Genomic DNA, 18,784 nt, shown 5'->3' with positions numbered 1-18,784 from the left:
TAACCCATCCAAATTTCCAACCTAGCCTTATCTTTTTAATTCCTTTGCTCACAATAAAAGTCCATTCTTATGGATATTAGCTTTTTCAATTCCGCATTTTATTCCTTGTGTGATTGCAGGTTTATAATATTATTATGCTAATTAAGAACTAGATTGCGTTTAATATAATATATTTTTCATGGTTAATTCTTGTCTCATAATATATTATTCTAGTTGTTTTATGTTTGTTCTCATCTTTTCAATGATGCCAAGAGGGGGAATTGTTTTTATGATTTGCGACCGTCTCAAGTTAATTCTCTCAAGGCGTTCTATAGTTATAACTTTGAAAAGATTATTAGTTTCTGCGCTCAACTGTTCTATAATTTGGAAAGTATTATGTTGAGGGGGAACTAGAATTAGACACAAATCATAGGAGACTTGTCATCATCAAAAAAGGGGAATTTGTTGGACCTTTAGTCCTAATTAGTTGTTTTGATAATAACAGTAATGATTTGTATGTGGACTTAATATTATAAACATATGCGTGTAATTGTGTGCTCAATTTTTAATATAAAAAGGAACAATTACAATGACGCAAGCTTGAAGTTTGGCCCAAGGAGGTATAACTTCAAAAAGAAGCAAGCTTGAAGTTTGGACCAAGGAGGTAAAACTTCAAAGACATTTGATCGTAATATTCAAGATCAAGATCAAATAACAACCACAAGACTCAAGATGAGAGACTTGTGAAGAGACAATTCGTTTACTGAAGATCTTCTGAAGATTAGATAGTATAGGTCGTCATCCGGTAATGATTTTACTTTGTTTGATTTAAAGGTTAGTAAAGTTATGACCTCATAGCCATAACTTTACTGCTAGACAAAAATGATGCGTTAATTTTTGGAAAATATATTTTTAATGTTTTATAAGAATAAGAGAGTATTTATATAATTGTAATTATTTAATTAGAATTTATGTTGGATGTACTATTGGTTTGTAACACGATATTTATGTCGTCATGCAACTTAAGGTTTCAACTAAATTCTATCTCGATTTGTTGTGAACAAGTGGAGGCCAAATTGGACTCATGAGAGCCCAATGATGAGGCCGGCCGAAACCCTAGAGGCCGAAACCTCCAAACCCTAGCCTCCTACTTGTTCGTCAAGTTATTTAGGGTTTCACACCTTCCCGAATTTTCCAAACCCTAATCTAAAAATTATAAATACCTCTCTTCATTCAACAATTAATGGTGACACACATCTACAACTTTCAAGAGAAAAATATTTAAGCAAAAATTCTTTGAGCTTTAATTCTTATTTTACAAATTGCTTATACAAAAGTTGTGCATCATATTTGTCAATCACTCAAAGGAAATCGTTATAGGATACTAAGTACACAAAGATATTATACTCACTCGCATAACGTGAGATTAGTATTTATCGTTGTACTTTCCTTATTAACGTAAGAGCAATCTAGAGTATTTAGCGATACTCAATCTGAGTTATAATCATAGTGTTGATTATACGAGTGGATTGATAATTTTTGTAATCCGTAGAAAGGTACTAAAAATTATTAATCGAGGATAGTGGACGTAGGTTTCGACTTGTGAAACTGAACCACTTCAAAAATCCCGTGTGTCTCTCTTTCTCTCTTTCTTTATTTTTGTTATTTCGATTTTGCGTTTACTATTGGTAAATTAATTAGTTGATTTTAATCAATAAAATCAAATAATTAATTTTACATCATATATTTCGAAAAAGTTGGCATCGTTTTTAATACTCAATTCACTCCCCCTCTTTCGTATTCGATCAATAGACTCCCCAGCGGGATTTAGCACGTCCCTATCAATATGAGTTTATCTTATTCCCGATCCAAAATCTGTATTTTAAGGCACGTTAAGATCAAAATAATACGTAATTAACAACAAAGTTTCACTTTTTTTTTTAAATAATCTTAAATGACAAAGACAAGCGACTTATCTAACTTTTTTGCTCCTTCGTACAATCGTACCTGTAAATGATAGTGATAACAGATTACGTGACAGTTTGGTTGATGCCATAAAAACTTTCATAATTTGAGCTTATTATAATACGCAGATTGGCCAAATATGTGGATAGTATAACTATAATTTAATTTTTTAATGGTAAATCAAGGATATACGCAAGTGAATTACGCCTTTATGTAAAAATTTAAGTCACATACGAAATTTTATTTGATAAAAAACAAACAAATTGCATGTAACAAATTCTCACAAATTTTAAAATCACATTAATTTGCTCTTATCAAATAGTAACTCCTAAAATTAATTAACATGCCCTTAATAATTTAAATCTTTTTCCAATACATACTCGTAAAATTACTAAATTTTCGATAATAAAAATTTAAATCTATTGATTTATATTTCATCAAAATTGACAATTTCCTTAATTTTTTATTTATTTTATTTTTATATTTTTAAGGTGGAGAATATCAATCTATATATTAATCTTATAAGTTGCCTGCTGACATGGCAACATATTAAACAACCAAACATGACGTGGCAGCCCATGGTTACACTAAATTATGATCTCAAGCAAATTGTCAAATATGAATAGGCTATAGCAGCATATTGGATTCACATCCAAATCTTTAAATCCAAACTATGATTTTTTTATTTCCTAATGTACTCACAAAAAAACACAAAAAAATTCCTAATTTGCTGACCTAAAAAACGTCCAACATACATTAAATCTTTTTTCAATATCACAAAAAATCTTTGAATTCAATAAGCTGGTTTTTTTAATTTCCTAATGTGCTCACAAAAAAATAATAATATAAAAATCCTAATTTTCTCACCAAAAAACGTCCAGCATACATCAAATATTTTTCAAAACCACAAGAAATCTTTGAATTCAATAGGCTAATTCTTTTATTTCCTAATATGCTCACAAAAAAAAAATCCTAATTTGCTCACCACAAAAACGTCCAACACCTAATCTAATCTATTTCAAAATCACAACAATGAGCTTTTAATTAAAATGTCAATTAAGCCGTGATTTGTGTAATAGACAATTCATATTCTTTTGCATCCTTTTTCCTTTTACAAATGATATACCATTGATTTTGTGCTGCAATATAAACAAGAAAACAAATTATGAGTATGAGTATGAGAATGAGAATTTATAAAAGTCATAATACAAAAATTTATAAAAGTGATAATAATAGATGAAAAAGGACGAAATATCACATATTATATTTCGAGATCACATCACAATATTATATTATTTCGAGATCACATCACACAATATACTTGCATATCACAATATACGTGTATAAGAGTATATTTCTATGATTATGGTAAAAATATGAGAGTATATTTCCTATTCCTATATATGTTTCTGTAGATTGATTGATTATATATTCATATATTCATTATATATTTCTATGATTATATTCCTATGATTATGATTATATTTACTTCCAATACTTCCAGAAAGACATCTTTGCCATTCTTACACAGTTTATTTATTTGGAGATCAGATCACACCGTATATTTGGAGATCACAATCACAATATTATTTCTACAATTATGTATATAAATACATACCAACACACAATTCATTTCTACACACTACCGAACAAATCATACAAATCTAATATCTAAGCTGAAAAATGGCCCAAAAAAAACACCCTCACCACATCCATGACTCCAAAGACCACCCCTGTGACATCCACCATCAGTCAAGTAAAGCCAAATGTGAGAAACCAAACTTTGCTAGCTAGAGTTGTCCGAAAATGGTATCGGCCTGATTATGTTATCCCGAACCAACATGCAACTATTGAAATGCTATTATTGGACATTGAGGTAAATCTTTTGCTTAAATTTTTGCTAGATTGATATGTTGATAATGGTGATTATTTTGATCTCTAAATTATTCTGCAGAAAAATATCATTCAAGCAACGGTGCGAAAACTAATAGTTGACCGATTTGACCCAAGAATAGTGAAAGGTGTTGCATACAAAATAACTGGATTTAAAGTGGCTGAAAACAATTGATTAGAAGTTGCAACCCCTCAACCATTTCGTCTGTACTTTGAATTTGGTACCTTAGTTTTACAATCACCGAACTCTCCAATCCCTAGGTTTGGATTTTCATTCCAGGAATTCGGTGATATAATTGCCAATGACTCTCTAGATAAGCATTTCATAGGTACGTTTTATTACTCACCCATACGACATATGTATGGCTCATAAGACAATTACAATTAAAAAATGTAATTGACAATTATTTTCAATTTCAGATGTTGTTGGTCAGTTTGTTGGAGTTGGAGAACTCAAGAAAACTACAGGGGGTCATCCAATTAAGACAGTCAAACTTGAGAATATTGAGTATTTACTTATATATTTGCTCACTTTCTTTCATATTTATTAAACATAATGCATACACCTAAAATGCCTAACCTAATTATAATTGTAGGAAGGAACAAATAACATGGTCACTCTGGGGGAAATATATTACTGAAATAGATGAGTTCAGGAAAACTCAAACTGCATCAAGTGCCCCAACATTCATGGTCATGCAGTGTGCGCAACGGATTATTTTCCAAGGTAAGTAACCTTTTACTATCCATAAACCAACATACAGTATATTAAAGCACGCTAATTTCTATGATACTTCAAATATAGGAGTGGGCATTCAAACCTCAAGATATGCAGCTAAGATTTATATAAACCCAGACATCCTCGAAGTCGATGCTCTCAGAAGAAAGTAAAATATTATTAACTCAATTTTTATCCTTTTAACTTATTTATTAATTTAGTGTTTATCCATCAACTTATTTAACGTACTATAGGTTGAATGAGGGTAATGACCCAGTGTCATCCCGCATAACTAAGATCACTGATGAGCATACCGACATTCTTTCCACTGATAATATACTTAGCATCAAGGAAATCAAGTATTGCAAAAGGGTATATATTTTACATACGATTTGACTTTATCGATATCATAAAATGTATCACCGAATTTACTCTTTTTTTTTTGTTAAAACACAAACAAACAGGCTGGTGATTATGTGACACTTGCAAGCATTGATGACTTAGAATCGAGCATTGGATGGTACTATGATTCATGCAAGTTATGCAGAACGAAGGTTGAACTCCGTCAGGATAACCTTTGGCATTGCAAAAAGAAGAAATGTGATGGTTTTACAAAAGGGTTGAAAATATTTGGGATCCGGTGAGAACCACTAACATAATGAGAACCGTGAGAACCCTTACTAAATCATTATCGAATCTTGTTCCGAAAGTTTTGATGGATCATTTACTCTTAGCTTAGTTTATTCAAACAAATTTTTAGTATAACTACACGAAATTTATTGATTTTATTAACAAAATATAAACTTAATGTACAAAAATACAATTAAGTATACTAAAATGGCTATAGATGCACGAAAACAAATACTAGGTGCATTAAAATTGTTACATGCATGGAAATAATTACTAGGTGCATAAAAATATCAGGCTCTAGGTGCACAAAAACGAGTTCTAGGTGCATGAAAATTGTTAGATACATAAAAATGAGTCGTAGGTGCATAAAAATTAATAAAATGTTTCTCGTCTCGATTTCTGTCAATAATTTATATTTTTTGAACCAAGAAATATGTTTTCTAGTCATAAAATTCTATGCTGAATCCAAATATATCGTTATTTTTTAGAAAAAAAAATTGTAAGGCGGAGTTCTCAAGGTTCTCATTATGTTGGTGGTTCTCACCGGATCCCAAATCTATATATATATATATATATATATATATATATATATATATATATATATATATATATATATATATATATATATATATATATATATAGATTTGGGATCTTGTGAGAACCATCAAGATAATGAGAACTTTGAGAACCTATTTAAGGGCTGAGATTAAACATAATCAAGCATTTTACTCCTTTTCTATTTTCGTTCTTCGACTTTCTGTCTCCTCCTTCATCACAATCTCTATTCTGCGATAACTTCTGTTCATGCTTCCTTCTTTATTTTCGTTAATTTTGAGCGTCGTTACTGTGATTTCGACCAAAGTACTTCGTACATCCGACTTCAATTATGCTTCCTTCTTCGTTCTCAGCTGATTTCATCATCAATTTTTCCGATTTCGAGCAGATTACAATTTAGGTAATTCCCCAATTCCCCCAATTTTTTTCTTATTCCTCAATTTTTATGATTCAATTAATTGATTAAGGTTGTATTATTCTTTTGAACTTCTTTTGTTTGTTTTCGTTGCTTTGTTCGATTCAAGTTATCTACACGCTAATTACCTATTAATGACTTCATTTTACGTACTTAATCAGTGATCGTCACTATAATCTCTTGTGTTCCTTGCTAATTTTGATTTATTTATTTAAAATCATAACCCTAATTTTGTCTTGCTAAATTCCACTCATGATTCTGACATTTCAATTCCATTCATTCAGTAAGGTTCCACATCTTTGTGTGTGTTTCTGAATTGTATTTAATGCGATTTCTTTTGGAAATTATAAAGTTAGGTAGTTAGTATTTATTTTGTTGAGGTCATTGGGCTCTTTTCATAGTATATTTTAGCTTTAACTCTACAATGAATATAGAATAAAGAGAGATGCATATAAATCATATTGTCGGCGAATTTGGTGATCGATTTCCCGAGATCTTGAATGTTCGTAAAGTTATATTTTCCTACAAAGTAATGGATAGCTTCTATGATTTATTATAGAATGCATATACTTCCATTTGGAGAAGAGAAAGTAACATAATAATGTGACATACTTGTGGTAGGGTTATCGACTTATCGTCCAACATACTAAATTTTTAGTCCTTGAAACTTATTATCATGCTTGATACATCATATGCAGGCGAAAGGCTTTTTGGGTTCCCAAACAGGTGCTGCAGTTTGGAATGGGTGATGCACTAGATTGTCTCGTTGAAAAGATCCAGCGTCCGAAAGGGATTTATGGTTGCTTCAGGAATTAAGCGGCTTGAGCAGGTGACATACATTCTTATATTCTACTGGAAGAACTTATATTTATAGTGAAGATCATGTTACCTTGTATAGAAATTTAGCTATATGTCTAAACTAGAAGGAGTTCGCCATATGGTGTAAACTGTAACCGTCTCAGAATCATAGTGGCTTAGTTGCTAGAGACTTATGCAAAGGGGTCTGGATGTGATCTTTTTCCCCCATTAGGTCCAATTTTTTTTTAATGTATCTACTACATATTTTAATGTATTTAAACTGAGTGTACCTATTGCACATATGAATATTAATAGTGTATCTATATTGGTATTTAGTGTACCTACGCTAATAAACAGTGTGCATCAAACAACCGTGTACATGCATGAAGTAAGTGTATATGGGCATGAAATAAGATTATATATGCATTAAATAAGGTTATATATATGCATGAAATAAGGTTATACATGCATTAAAAAGTTCTTCATTTGTATCTAATTACTGTTAGTTAAGGACATTAATTTTAAGTTAAACCCATTCCGATAATAAGGGAAAGGGTTTAGGTACGTGAAGCCGCCTAATCCAACCCTAAACCCTTTCCGGTCCTAAAAGAATGGCAAGATTTTTGTGCAATTGCCTTATTCATGCATGAGGTAGCCTTGTAGATGCATGAAAAAGTAATGTATGTGCATTAAACAACCTTGAATAATGCCTCGCTAATAAATGAGTGGTTTTAGAGCTACATAGGTAAGTCAATGCGTGTAAAATGAGTCTTGAGAATTGTGATGCATGCTTAAACTGTACAAAAGCAGGCTTTAGTTAAAGTTAAACTTCAGAACTAAAGTGTTGGTAGTTCACCACAATGAAATCCACATTTTTGCTAATTTAGGTTATTAAGCAACTCCACTCGATTTATTCTTCTATTACTTGGTGGGAATTTGGACTTTTATGCTAGATTAGGTCTTTAAATTTGAAGCAGGTACATAATCACCCTTTATTCATGCATTTCTGTATATTAGGGATCAAGGCATTTCTTTTTTCTGTATGTTGTATAAGAGAAATGTTTTTTAGGGAAATAATGCACTGGTGACAACTAACTGGACACATCATTCCGTCCCGAGACATTTCTTTTTCTAATTCTTCAAATGAGATTTCTGATTTTAAGGTTTAATCAAGTTATTTAATCAAGTTACCAAGGAAGATTAAATAGCCATCTACTACAAATTCTGCACCTACCTTTTCTATTTCTAGAGAAGTTTCGATCCTGTCTCTAACGCTCGAGTTATTTTATCACAGAAAGAATCTAATTAAACAAAGTTGGCTTGTCCCAAAGTCCATTTGTAATGCAAGTAGTCCATAACCATAAAGTAAAGCCATTGAAACCTTTTTATGGTGGTCATGATAATGATCTTTTTATTGATATATCTTGTGATTTCAGCATGGAGCATTCCCATGGCATAATCAGCTGGAGCAACAATAGCTGTTAAAGTAGAGAGAAAGAGATGTTGAATTTTAAGAGTGTACTAATGACCGGAGATAGCGGTATGTCTGCTCGGCTTCCTTGCAGTTTATTTCATTGTTTGTTCGATAAATGTTGCAATGCGGAAGTAAATCATCTTTGCTGCTGTTTTAGCAATGGTGTACCAGATATGAAATGTCTCCAGATTATAATTCAGAGTTCAGAGGCCAGATTTTGTATTTACCAGCCTTTTTATGTAACTACAGTACAAGGCAACTTAAGTATTATATATGTATGAAATAAGATTATATGTGCATTAAGTAAGGTTATATGTGCATGAAATAAGGTTATATGTGCTTGAAATAAGCTTGTACATACATAAAATAAGGTTTGTTTATGTGTATAATTAGACCATGTATGTGCATTAAAAAGTTCTTCAGTTGCATCTTAATGAGGGAGTTTTGCCAACAGATGTGCAACATAACAACAACAAAAGGAAGCTATATCTTCTTGGTTTATGTAATATGTTTTGATTTATCTCTTTGGAGCAATTTTGTTATGTACAACCCTCATTTCATCTTTTTTTAGCGTATATTAAAGGTTATTAGCTCAATGGTAGAGCGAAGTGCTAATTTTGCACAAAGATATGGATTCGAATCCCATATAGCCTATTAAATAACAAATTCCATGATTGCATCTTGTCGAGATGCAAGCGGTACAGTCTAGCTAAGATCAGGATGCCATATCATACATTCATACTTGGGCAAAGACGAGCATGCCATAATTAGACTCGTGCGTGCAACAAGAACGACAATGACGTCAAGCTGATATACATGCCTTTCTTGAAATAGGATTACCAATTACACAAAAATATCCAATCTTAAACTAAAAGAAGGAATGGTATTTTATAGCCAATGTGGGAGTCGAACCCACATCTTGTGCATTGCACAATACTCTGCCATTTGAGTTAATTGGCTTTCAAAATAAGTAAAACGTATATATTCATAATGTAAAAACGGCAATGACTGATAAGTTCAATCACCTTTCTACGGAGGAACATGGTGAGAGAGCTACCGTTGCTTTTATTAATGAACCTAAGTAGTTCTTGTAGTTCTTATAAAGGCTATGTAGCATAAATAAAAGGTATGAGAGTTCATCCAAACTACGACAAGTAATTTCAACACAATTTTAATGGCCCTTTCAAGTCGAGCAAATGTCCTACATTTTTATCGCAACCGTGTACGAAACTGATCAAGGAGAACCAAATAATTAAATATATATCATGTCAAGGTTTTGGAAATAAGAGTAGCAATAAGGTTATTACCCAACCTGTGAAAAATAACTTTTGTCATTGATCCTGAAAATTGAGTAAGATAGAAAAATAATTCCTCAAGCTAATGACTATGATATGTGTCACTACAATCTGTAAGCATCAGCATCAATTCACTCAATAGCTCAAAATTTGAAAATATATGACCCACCCCCCTGTAGATATAAACGTTGCATGCATATCCACACCCTACAATTAAACTAAAAAATACAATGATGATGTTCAAACAAATACTCGAAATCAACCTCGACAACATCATGAACAATAGTTTAATTCCAAACCCAGATCTAAACAAAAAAGTTGAACCAGAATATGATGAATAAAGCTCCTAAACAACAAGCATCATCAACAATTTACTCATTACTATATACAAATGATGATCATGGGTACAAGCTCCAGAGTCAAAATTTGAGCTAGTTGTGTAAACAAAAGTACTCTTAAGCCTCTCAATTTATGATATATTTTTCTTTAGCTTGCTTGCAACATTCTCAGAACATGGGATTAATTCATGTACATCCTAATAATCTGACTCGAATTCGAATGGTACACAAAAACAATCCATTATGAAATACGATCAACACGACCGTTTAATTCATATAACTTGCATTTATAATGAGCTGTATAACATATAAAATCGTCATACATACAATGTTTATTGTAATTGTTAAGTGCAATATGGGTGAGGAAAGTACAGAGGTCACGAGTCACGAGACATTAAAACAAGGCCACCTCAGTTAATCAACTTTGTAATCCATCTAATTAATTTCCTCTTTTTGACAAATTGGTATCAAGGTTTGCAACCCTTTTGGATGTTTATTGTAAAATGCCAAATTGCCAATGCTTTACTCAACAACGATGGATTAAGGCTTAATTTTTAGATTTTAGTCATCTATGAACCATAAGTTATTGCATATCAATTTAGGTTAAAAACATAATCAATCAAAGAAATCTGGCATAAACTCTTGAACTTCAATATGTAAAAAATTGACGAATTAACAAATTCGAAACAATTGAGGAAATTTCTCTATACGCCAACCCTAGTTTCAATTTATACACCAATTATATGTGATAAACTCGAATCAATAATTCGTCGACCCTAATTGGTTGAATAATTAACAAATTCGAAACATATGAAGTCAAAATTCAAGCAAATTGATACTGAAATTAAACAAACCTCATTGGATTTTGATAAACGGTGAGGTTCGATTTACTTCTCTATTGATGAAGGATGTAGCAGATATCGAAGCTTCTTCTTCAATTCTAAGAAGCAGTTTGGTGAACGGGGAAAGAAAGAAAAAATGGAGACCAAAAGTATGAGACAAAAAGTAATTTGGTTAAGTGAATGAGGGTTGAACGAAAAGATGAGGTATTATCTCAGCCATTCTATTGTTTAAGATCTAAGGGTTGTGAGAGGTTCTCACAGTTCTCATTATACTAGTGGTTCTCACCGGATCCCGACCATATATATATATATATATATATATATATATATATATATATATATATATATATATATATATATATATATATATAGAGAGAGAGAGAGAGAGAGAGAGAGAGAGAGAGAGAGAGAGAGAGAGAGAGAGAAGGGTTCTCATAAGGCCCTTATATCTTATGAGGCCCTAAATCCTTATAAGGACCATAGGATGGAGGGGATGGATGGTGGAGATTAGATCTCAATGAATGGCCAGAAATTCATCTCCTCTAATTAGCTCCTCATTGCAATTAAACTTCTCACTAATCCATTCTTCACTCATATTATCACAAACTCCTTCCTCACCAAACATTCAGCCCTCATTATCACAAACTCCCCCTCTCTCTCTACATCCTCTCTCATTCTCCTCTCAAAACAAATCTACCCTAATCAAAACAAAAACAAAACAAAAAAAAAAACAAAACAAAATCTTCTCCTCACTCACCAAGCCGACCCACCGCCAACCACCACCACCATTCGCACCCCATGCCTTCACCGACAACACCCCAACCACCAACAGCCTGCCGCGCCACGACAACACCATCGCCTCCTGCCGCCCGCCGCTCACGCCGACCACCCTCTCTCCCCCACGACGTCAACACCACAACAACCTCCGCCCTTTCGTCCCCAACACCAAGACACGACAGCCTCCCTCCTCCTCCTCTCCCCTCTGCCGCGACAGCCTCCTCTTCTTCTTATTTTTTTTTGTTTTTTGTTGTTGTTTGTTATCGTGTGGTGGTGTTCGTGGGTCGAGTGTTGTGGGTTTCAAATCTTCCTTTTCAGTTATTGTGTCTTGTAGTCGTGTAGTCGTAGTCGTGTTCTGTGTCTTGTAGTCGTGTAGTCGTAGTCCTTTTCAGATCTTTCTTTTTTATTTTATGTTAGGGGTTTGTGTCTTGTAGTCGTGTATTATGTGTTTGTGCATTTCAATTTTTTTTTTTTAATTGGTGTTGTTCTCTGTGTGTGTGTTTTTTTTTTGATTGTTTATTTGTTTATTTTTTTGTTATTTGGTTTTTTCCCTTAGATTTACGGGTTTTTTGTTAGATTAACGGGTTTTTTTTCCTTATTGGTTTTAGATTTGTTGATTTTAATTTTTCATATTTATTTGATTTTTATAAAAGTTATAATATTTATGACTAAAGTTATACACTTAAAACATTAAAGTTATACTATTTACGACTAAAGTTATACCCTTTAAACATTAAAGTTATACTATTTACGACAAAAGTTATATTCTTCAAAAATTAAAGTAATACAATTTATATTATTTTGTTGTGTGTTGTTATTTACTTTTTTTTTAATTTTTTTATTTCAAATATGTCTTATATTATAATTTGATATTTAGATAATGGCTTTATTTTTTCAGATTTAGTATTGTTGGTTTAAAGTTAGTATTGGTGGTTTTTAGGATTTCGGTTATATATTGGACTAAAATTATACGATTTTGGACTAAAGTTATGCGATTTTGTAGTAAAGTTACACAATTTTGGATTAAAGTTATACAAATATGGACTAAAGTTATACATATGAAGGACTAAAGTTATACAAAAATGAACTAAAGGTATACTCATATGGACTAAAGTTATACAAATAAGGACTGGAGTTATACAAAAATTAACTAAAGTTATACAAAAATTGACTAAAGTTATACAGAAATGGACTAGAGTTATACAAAAATTGACTAAAGTTATAAAAATATTGACTAAAGTTATACAAAAATGAATTAAAGTTATACAAATATGAACTAAAGTTATACAAAAATGAACTAAAGTTATACAAATATGGACTAAAGTTATACAAATATGGACTAAAGTTATACAAATATGGACTAAAGTTATAAAAATATTGACTAAAGTTATACAAAAATGAATTAAAGTTATACAAATATGAACTAAAGTTATACAAAAATGGACTAAAGTTATACAAATATGGACTAAAGTTATACAAATATGGACTAAAATTATACAAATATGGACTAAAGTTATACAAAAATTGACTAAAGTCATTGAAATTATAAACATTTCTACTGGAGTTATACATTCGTTGAGTAGAAGTTATTCACATCGTTACTAGAGTTATACATTCATTGAGTAGAAGTTCAACACATTCCTAATGTATTTGTATATCTTTAGTCCATTTTTGTGTAACTTTAGTCCTTTTTTGTGTAAATTTAGTCCTTATTTGTATAACTTTGGTCCATATTCGTATAACTTTAGTCAGTTTTTGTCTAACTTTAGTCCTTATTTGTATAACTTCAGTCCATATTTGTATAACTTTAGTCCTTATTTGTATAACTTTAGTCCATATTTGTATAATTTTAGTCAGTTTTTGTATAACTTTAGTCCTTATTTGTATAACTTCAGTCCATATTTGTATAACTTTAGGCAATTTTTGTATAACTTTTGTCCATTTTTGTATAACTTTAGTCCATAATAGTATAACTTTAGGCAATTTTTGTGTAACTTTAGTCCATTTTGGTATAACTTTAGTCCATTTTGGTATAACTTTAGTCCATAAGATTAAAATCAACAAATTATAAGAATTTTTATATAGCTAAGATTAAAACAACAAATTTTATGAAAAACATTTTAGTAGATCTTAGATGAAAAAAAAGTATCTCACAAAAAAAACGAGATTTAAAACCCGAAACCTTAAAAAAAAACGTATAACAAGAAGAGATTTGAGAAAATGAATAAAAAATGAGAACTAACAAAATAAAAGACAATTAAAAGAAAATAAAAAAAAAATGAATGGAAAAAACAACTCAAAACAAAAAAAATTAACAGCAAAACGGAAAAAAAAAAACGAAAAAAAATACCGAGGTGGCGGCGGTGGGGTGGCGGCGGCGGGGATGGTGGGTGGTGAGTTGGTGTCGGGTGGGGTGGTGGTGGGTGGTGGTGAATGAAGATGAGAGAAAAGGGTGATTTATTTGAGTTTTGGGTTTTTGGGATTTTGGGTTTTTTTTAGAGAGGAGAGAAAAGTGAGATGTAGAGAGAGGAGGAGGAGTTGTGATAATGAGATGATGAATGATTAGTGAGGTTGGTTTATTGAATTGATGAGTTAATTAGAGAAAAGGTGGAGGGATTAATTTGTAGCCACATATTGACATCAAATCCTAGCCTTCCATTGCCTTGATCCAATGGCCCTTAGAAGGACTTATGGACTCAAATATATATGGTGGCCTTAGTTGATCTCTTATATATATATATATATATATATATATATATATATATATATATATATATATATATATATATATATATATATATATATATATATATATATATATATATATATATATATATATAGTCGGGATCCTAGTGAGAACCCCTAAATATTTGAGGATTGAGTAACGGATACAATATCGCGCATTAAACTAAACAATATCACGTAAAAAAAAGGTAACAAAACAGACACGCACGCCTTTTCAAATTCATAACCGCAATGCTTTTTTCAACTTCTCACTTTCTCTCTCTAAAAACTCAAAAAACCACTAAAATTACCGATTATTAACGCGAATCAACAACAAATTACGGGAAAATACTAATCATTGTTCAATTCAATTGCATTTTCACCGAAAATCGTGTACAATTTCTGTCTTAATTCTCTCGAGGACTTCAATTTTAGTGAAATCATTGTTAAAATCGAGTATTTGTTAGTTTAAGTATCAAAATTATTGATAAACTTCGTTAATTTCCAATCATTTTCATATAATTGTACAACTTCGTAGTTGTTAATTGAATGTTTTCTATTCTGATTGAAATTGCATATTTTCCTCTTTAAATCTGCTAAATTAGCGTTGAATATTGTGCGATCGCGAAAAATTAGGGTTCGACATTGTTCAAATGCATAATAAGTATTTCGATCTTTGTTTTTATCAATTAAGAATAGGTTTTAACATATTCAATGAAGAAATTTATGTTTAAACACTGTTCCATTGTTTATTTGTGATATTCAAAGTTCGACATTGTTTAATTGTGAAAAATTAGGGTTAAAACGGGTTAAAAAACTGTTTAACATAATAAACCGTTCAATTATTCGTTTGAACACTTGTTTGATTGTGAAATTGAAAGTTCAAAATTGTGAATTTGTCAAAAAAACGGTTGCAAATTGTTTGAATCGCGAAAATTAGGGTTAAACGTTTGGTTAAATGTGAACGAGTACAATTTCATAACACCAATTGAATTTGTTTGACAATGAGGTCCATGAATTGAGAGTTTCATTCAAGATAAATGAATAACGTTGATATATGTGTTGGCAATGAGGAAGACAAACTTGTAATATCATTACTTGTATGGTCCGATATTGAATCAATATTAGTGGTATTGAATCTTCATGAATTTTGTGTAGTTCTATTATTGATAGTGTTTACAAAAATACAAATCAGATACTCCTTTAAAAATACTTATTACCAATGACATACAATAGTGATGTTGTTTTGAATAAGGTGTGAAATTATGTCTAATGAAGTGTGATATTGATTCAGCAGAATGGACTTGACAGCTTCAAAACAACCTGAAAAAACATACACGAGAAAGAGGAGATCAAAAAATGATGAGGTTGAACAACCAAGCAAGAGGTCAAAAAATGGTAATGAAAATAAAAGTAAAGTCGACGAAATGGTGTTACAGGATGAAATTGAAGAGCATCCTCCGTCAACAAAAAAAAAAAAAGGGCCAACCATCAAAAAAGAAATCAAAGACTGATAGAAACAAAGATGCCGAATTGGTGGTACAGGATGCAGAGGTAGAGCAGCCTGAGGTCAAAAAGAAGAAGGTGCAACCGTTTCAAACTAAATGTAGGCCACTGAAATTGGTTGAGTTGATTGCAAACTTAAATGAAGAACAAAGGAAGGCTGTTTCTGATGTTGGCTTTGGTGGATTGTTAGAGTTGAAACTAACAAAAATTCCACATGGAATTCTGAAAATGCTTTCTTGAAGGCATTTGATCACACAAGCAACATGTTCAAAACAAAGAAATTTGATTTCCTGTTGACGAAAGACGATGTGCATGACATATTTCAACTTCCTCGACAAGGTGGGAAAGTGGACGTCGCTCACATGGGAAACACCACTGCTGTGACAGACACAAAGCTGAAAAATGCATGGAGGGCAAAGTTTGGATTGGAGAGTACTTGACTCCAATTATGGTCAAAGATGTGCATGAAAGACTGATGGAATGTAATGATGTTTGGGGATGAATTTAAAAGAATGTTTGTAATTTACATGTGTCTATTTTCCTAGCACCGTCTTCAAATAAATCTCTGGATTTGAAACTGGTAAAGGCTGTTGAGAATGTGACAAGGATAAGCCAATTTGATTGGTGTGAATACGTATTTGAGGAAATGGTTAGAAGTGTTAGGGTGTTCAAAGAAGGGGGAAAGTCAACTGTTAGTGGATGCGTAATAGTTATTATGCTAGCATATATGCATAGGTTTGATTTCAAGGGTGATGTTTTGGAACACACTTTACCACTCATCCAACATTGGGACGATAAAAAATTGTCAAAGAGAGTGGATGATGAGAAAAAACAGGATCTTTGGGGAATGCTCCAATATCAAAGATTCAAGACTACCCCATCCGTCAAAACAAGAAGTCCCTAAAAAGACACCATATTCTTCAGCAGCTCCAGAGATATTACGACTCGGACGTCGATCATGAAGTCAAGTGGAAACAAAAGAGGGGTATATGATGGTGAAGTTGCCTAGTGGTGTTGAAACCGATGAACAAATCAGAGCAAGGGCAATGGATGTAAGCACTAATGACTGATAATTATTTTAGCTATGATATTTAAATATTATTGTGATATTGTTTTTGAACTAGTGTGATATTCTTTTGAGTCTCATTGTGATATTATTATGATATTGATATTGAATAAAAGCATTTGCTCTGATAATTATTTTAGATATGATATTGTTTGATATATTGTATGATATTGTGATATTCTTAATTAATAATTGTGATATTGTTTAGAAAAGCAAATGATATTGAATAACAGATTGTTGTGATATTGATTTATAAATTGTTATGATATTGTTTTTGCACTAGTGTGATATTATTTGTAATAGGCTGTGATATTGTTATGAAAGTTGATATTAAATAACCTTATTATTGTGTCATTACTTCTTATTATCAAAGAGTGTATTTTAGTGTTTAATATATTTATTTTGTAATTTGGCAAAAAGTGCTCATGAAATTTATCTACGTATGAAGAGGGACAATGAATTGTTCATAGGTAGGTATGTACGTAACATGAGAAAACTGATCACTATGAAAGCAAAGAGTTCAATGGATGAAGCAACTACATCTACACAATCTGGTGCGAAGGTAGATGGTGCGGAAGAAGAAATTGGGAATCCTGAAAAGAGTACAACAGAGACTCAAACGCTGCCTTTCATGAAAGATGTTGGGTATCATAACTTGGTGGACATGTTGATAGCGAGGTCATATGAAGTGAAGAAAGCAAAAGAAGGGATGCCAGCATTTGATGTTTGGACTGAAATGTTGAAAGTGCAGTACAAGGAATTGAACACAAAATACGGTGGATGTACAGATAAAGATCTACAGAACAGTGATGATGACTTGGAATGTGATGACAAACAACAGGATGATGATATTAATGATGTCACTAACTTGGACAGTGGTGATGATGAAGACGAAGATGATGGACTGGATAATGACATGAATTCAAAATTGAATGATGTTATATCCAGTATTGGTGTAGGAGTAGGAAGTCCCGTTGAAGAGTTGAATCGTGATACACTGAATGAAGAAGACGGTGAAAAACAGTGTGGAAAAATAAATGAGGAGACAGATGTGTTGACACAGCTTGATGAAGGTGTAATCAATGTTGGTTTAGGAGGGACCAAGACTGTTGAGAAGGTTCAGGAAATGAATGAGGAGTCTGGAAAAGAGGCTGGGGAGAAAAATGATGAAAAAAGTGTGGGGTCTCATAAGAAGGAGGTTCTTCCAAATGTTCAGTTGGAAACAGAGAAAGAACGTGGAGCATCAATGACTATTTGTTGCACGCAGACAAAGATGAACAAAATACCCGAATCGCGATATGGTACCTCATAATTTGGGGTGTACTATGGATGTGGTTTACCAGGCAGGGATCTTTGCACTTGTCTCGGATTTCATGTTCGAGACAGACCAATTATTTGAGACTGTCTTGAAGCGTCGGAAGGAAGTAATGGATTATTGCTTCCTTACAGATCATGCGATTAAGAAGACGTAAGTTTATTTTTTGAATATAAGAAATTAATTAATCTATTACATAAAAATAATTTAAAAACTAATATGCTAATTTTTTTGGAAAATGGTACAGGGAGATTGTCTGTGACTTTGGTATTTACCATAACATACCAAAGAGCGATATTGAGTCTTTGTTGCCGGACACTAAAATAGAAGCAGTGGTTATTGAGGCATGGGCAATATTGCTCAATCAGTTTGAAATGGCGCCAAAAGACAGCAACAGACCGACAAGGATTTTCTATGGCCTTGCCCACTCGGTATGGAAAACATAAACCTCATGTGTTCCTTGTGTTTTAAATTACGTGGAAAAATCTGTCAAA

At 32.0% G+C, this 18,784-nt stretch overlaps 1 protein-coding gene across 1 annotated transcript; it reads left to right on the top strand.

The window, feature by feature from the left end:
- Positions 1-3,658: 3,658 nt before the first annotated feature.
- On the top strand, positions 3,659-6,971 carry LOC141651550 (uncharacterized). Its single transcript, XM_074459255.1, has 9 exons — positions 3,659-3,820; positions 3,899-3,965; positions 4,068-4,166; positions 4,258-4,345; positions 4,434-4,564; positions 4,643-4,724; positions 4,810-4,927; positions 5,020-5,195; positions 6,854-6,971. The coding sequence occupies exons 1-9, from the start codon at positions 3,659-3,661 to the stop codon at positions 6,969-6,971; spliced, it is 1,041 nt and encodes a 346-aa protein (XP_074315356.1).
- The last annotated feature ends 11,813 nt before the right edge of the window (positions 6,972-18,784 follow it).

This window comes from Silene latifolia, chromosome 4, assembly GCF_048544455.1.
Source record: "Silene latifolia isolate original U9 population chromosome 4, ASM4854445v1, whole genome shotgun sequence".
Taxonomy (NCBI): domain Eukaryota; kingdom Viridiplantae; phylum Streptophyta; class Magnoliopsida; order Caryophyllales; family Caryophyllaceae; genus Silene; species Silene latifolia.
The sequence above is the reverse complement of the archived record's forward strand: the minus strand, read 5'-3'. Positions and strand labels throughout refer to the sequence as shown.

Excerpts from the sequence above, each read along its gene's own strand:
- LOC141651550 (XM_074459255.1), top strand. The coding sequence starts at position 3,659 with ATGACTCCAAAGACCACCCCTGTGACATCCACCATCAGTCAAGTAAAG. Across the intron at positions 3,821-3,898 it reads TGCTATTATTGGACATTGAG|AAAAATATCATTCAAGCAAC; the intron begins GTAAATCTTTTG and ends ATTATTCTGCAG. Across the intron at positions 4,725-4,809 it reads GTCGATGCTCTCAGAAGAAA|GTTGAATGAGGGTAATGACC; the intron begins GTAAAATATTAT and ends AACGTACTATAG.